This window comes from Plasmopara halstedii, assembly GCF_900000015.1.
Source record: "Plasmopara halstedii genome assembly, contig: Scaffold_2386, whole genome shotgun sequence".
Taxonomy (NCBI): Eukaryota; Oomycota; class Peronosporomycetes; order Peronosporales; family Peronosporaceae; genus Plasmopara; species Plasmopara halstedii.
This window is the reverse complement of record NW_020189293.1, coordinates 2019304-2021751: the sequence shown is the minus strand read 5'-3', so window position 1 is coordinate 2021751 and position 2448 is coordinate 2019304. Positions and strand designations below refer to the sequence as shown.

The 2448-nt window shown below is 42.8% G+C and overlaps 1 protein-coding gene across 1 annotated transcript; it reads left to right on the top strand.

The window, feature by feature from the left end:
* Positions 1–1512: 1512 nt before the first annotated feature.
* Positions 1513–1853, top strand: PHALS_03871 (uncharacterized protein; the record flags this gene model as incomplete). The annotated part of the gene is made up of 2 exons (XM_024718166.1): positions 1513–1673; positions 1748–1853. The coding sequence occupies 2 exons, from the start codon at positions 1513–1515 to the stop codon at positions 1851–1853; spliced, it is 267 nt and encodes an 88-aa protein (XP_024583592.1).
* Between the last annotated feature and the right edge of the window lie 595 nt (positions 1854–2448).

The window sequence follows — 2448 nt, the reverse complement described above, 5'->3', positions numbered from 1 at the left end:
CGGGTAAGACTTTCGCCACAAATTGTCAGCGCTTTTAGCTGATTTGCCAATTCCGCCAGAATATAGCGCAGACAGGTCTTTGAACTTTATAAAGAAACGTCTGATTATAACGGTATGTGAAATTTGCAAATCGACTAAGAAAGCCGATTCAGATCACTACTGACAACGACACAATCCCCGGTGAAGATACAGCCAATATTCCGCATGGCTAACCAAATGTCACTGGCTTGGAGCATAATCCTAGTTAAACAGCACAACTTTGGTGATCTTTGTTCAAAGTGCTTCTTACCCGTTAGAATATGTTCGTCAAGACCATCCTACGCGTTGACCGCGTTTTGGGGAGTATCCCCTTTCGTAGAACATGCGCAGAGCGACTGTGGCGAGGGGTCGAAATGATCTTACTAGTTGAGCTTGCACTAATCAACCATGCACAAGCTTCAACAGAGTTTGTACTGCTGTTAGGTTACTAGATCAACCGCTTTGCTCTTTGACAACTTACAAAATAGTACCGATTTTGGTAAGTGAATTGTCGGTAAAGATTGGGCGTCACACGCTGGCTGGATGAATGTACGATGCTTTGACAAGATAGTAAGATGTGCCAAGGCAACATGCTGAAAGAGAAGAGAAGTGAAGTGAAGAGGCGTATGTTTCTGTCACACTCAGAAAATCTACCAAACATGCAGTGTCTGTATTTTATTAGACTCATAGCGACCTCGTTACTCTAACTGTGTATGATCGAAGCTAGCAAGGGTCGAGATACACTCTAAATGTTCCAAAAAATAGGAAAGACCACCCTGATTTCTGCGTAAACCGACTAGAGTTCCGCTCTTCAAGCAATTTAAATGCAACGTGCTCTGTCCAAGACGCCGTATCGTCTTAACCATCCTTGTAGCCGAGTTACCAGCTGCTATATAGTACCTTACGGCTGTGAACCGGTATCTGTGCATCAAGTTTATCTAATTGTGCAGGTTAGAGAGCGCATTTGCTAGATGACTTATGTAAGTATCGCTGACACGTCACAATTCTCCGATAGAGTCAAAGTGATCTCATAAACCAGGGAGCTCACGATTGGAAAATTGCCATCCACCGTTTTTGTTCGTGAACAACGACCGATTATCCCCCTTATGGTGCGATAGTGGACCGACAATCTCATCGGGCTATGGTCATTATCCTGTCAGGTGAAATGCATACCTCACTTTGGGAGCTGTTGCTTTGGCACCGTTGCCGCTTATGACTTGGCGGACACTTGTCTTTACCTCCGCAATGACGCTCCATGATTGCAAATCGCAACACGACCCGAACTAGCAAGAGAATTTGGCTTTAGTCCCAGTTTAAGACTTGGCCGAGAGTCATAAAGATGAACCAGGGTGATTACTGCAAGAAGTGTACACCGCAATTCAGTAGACTATCGCGGCTCATGAACACACCAAAATGTTTTAACTCTTATTGATATCGAAACGTCGTCAAGTATAGAAAAGGGATAGATTAGCTCTTAGTTAAAAATCTGTTACAATGCATCTTGCATTGGATGTTCCTTTGCGCCGCCCTATAAATATATACCTTCACCGTCAACAAGTTCTCACTGCAAGCAAATGTTTTCGACCGGAGATTGTTGAACCTTTACAGGGACTTAAGAAGAAAAAAAACGTATCAAAAGGAGATGTTCCACATTGGTCGGCAAAGTATAGAATAGAGTAACTATCTTGCAATTAGGGATAGCGTTCGCGCGTAATACAGCCGTTATTAGCTTGACGGCGCCATTAGAAAAAGTTGTACTGAAACAACGCCCTCCCTTGCTTTGTCGCGGAGCAACGCAGAGCTTTTATGACCACCAAACAGAGATGCTTGTTTGATGATTGCTACTCGAACTTCGCTGGTGATGCGTTTGTCATCATGATCGCATACTTGATCAGTGTAATGACCACGACGTGCAACGAGGCTCAGGATTTTAGTGAACACTCATTAACAAAGTAAGCATGCAAATGCAGCTCTATGTAGTTAGAGCGTACCAAAAGTATCACTGCTCAATATCGCAGCATATACCGTGTTATAAATTTCTGATATGGTTGCACAAGTGTACTGATTACGTTCGTGAGTTCTATTGAAAAAGGGGCGATGGACAATCGAATCTAACCATAAGATATATTGTCAGCGCATAAACATTTGTATACACCGGTGAACTGCTCAGTAAAGCGTCAGTGCTTGATCACACACATAATTGTATAATTCTTCTTTCTGGCTTTTACTCATGTATATTAGCAAATGCATCGCCGACAAGGTCTCTTCATATGCGTGACCTGATGTGTGAGTGAACAATTAAATGCTTCAAATCCATTGTACAGCGCTTCCAAAATGATTAACCGGTCTCCAGCATCTTAAATACAGTAGTTGTTGTAATGAGGAAAGAACACCTACTCACGTGCAGAATAAGTTATCCCTACTGAGTCT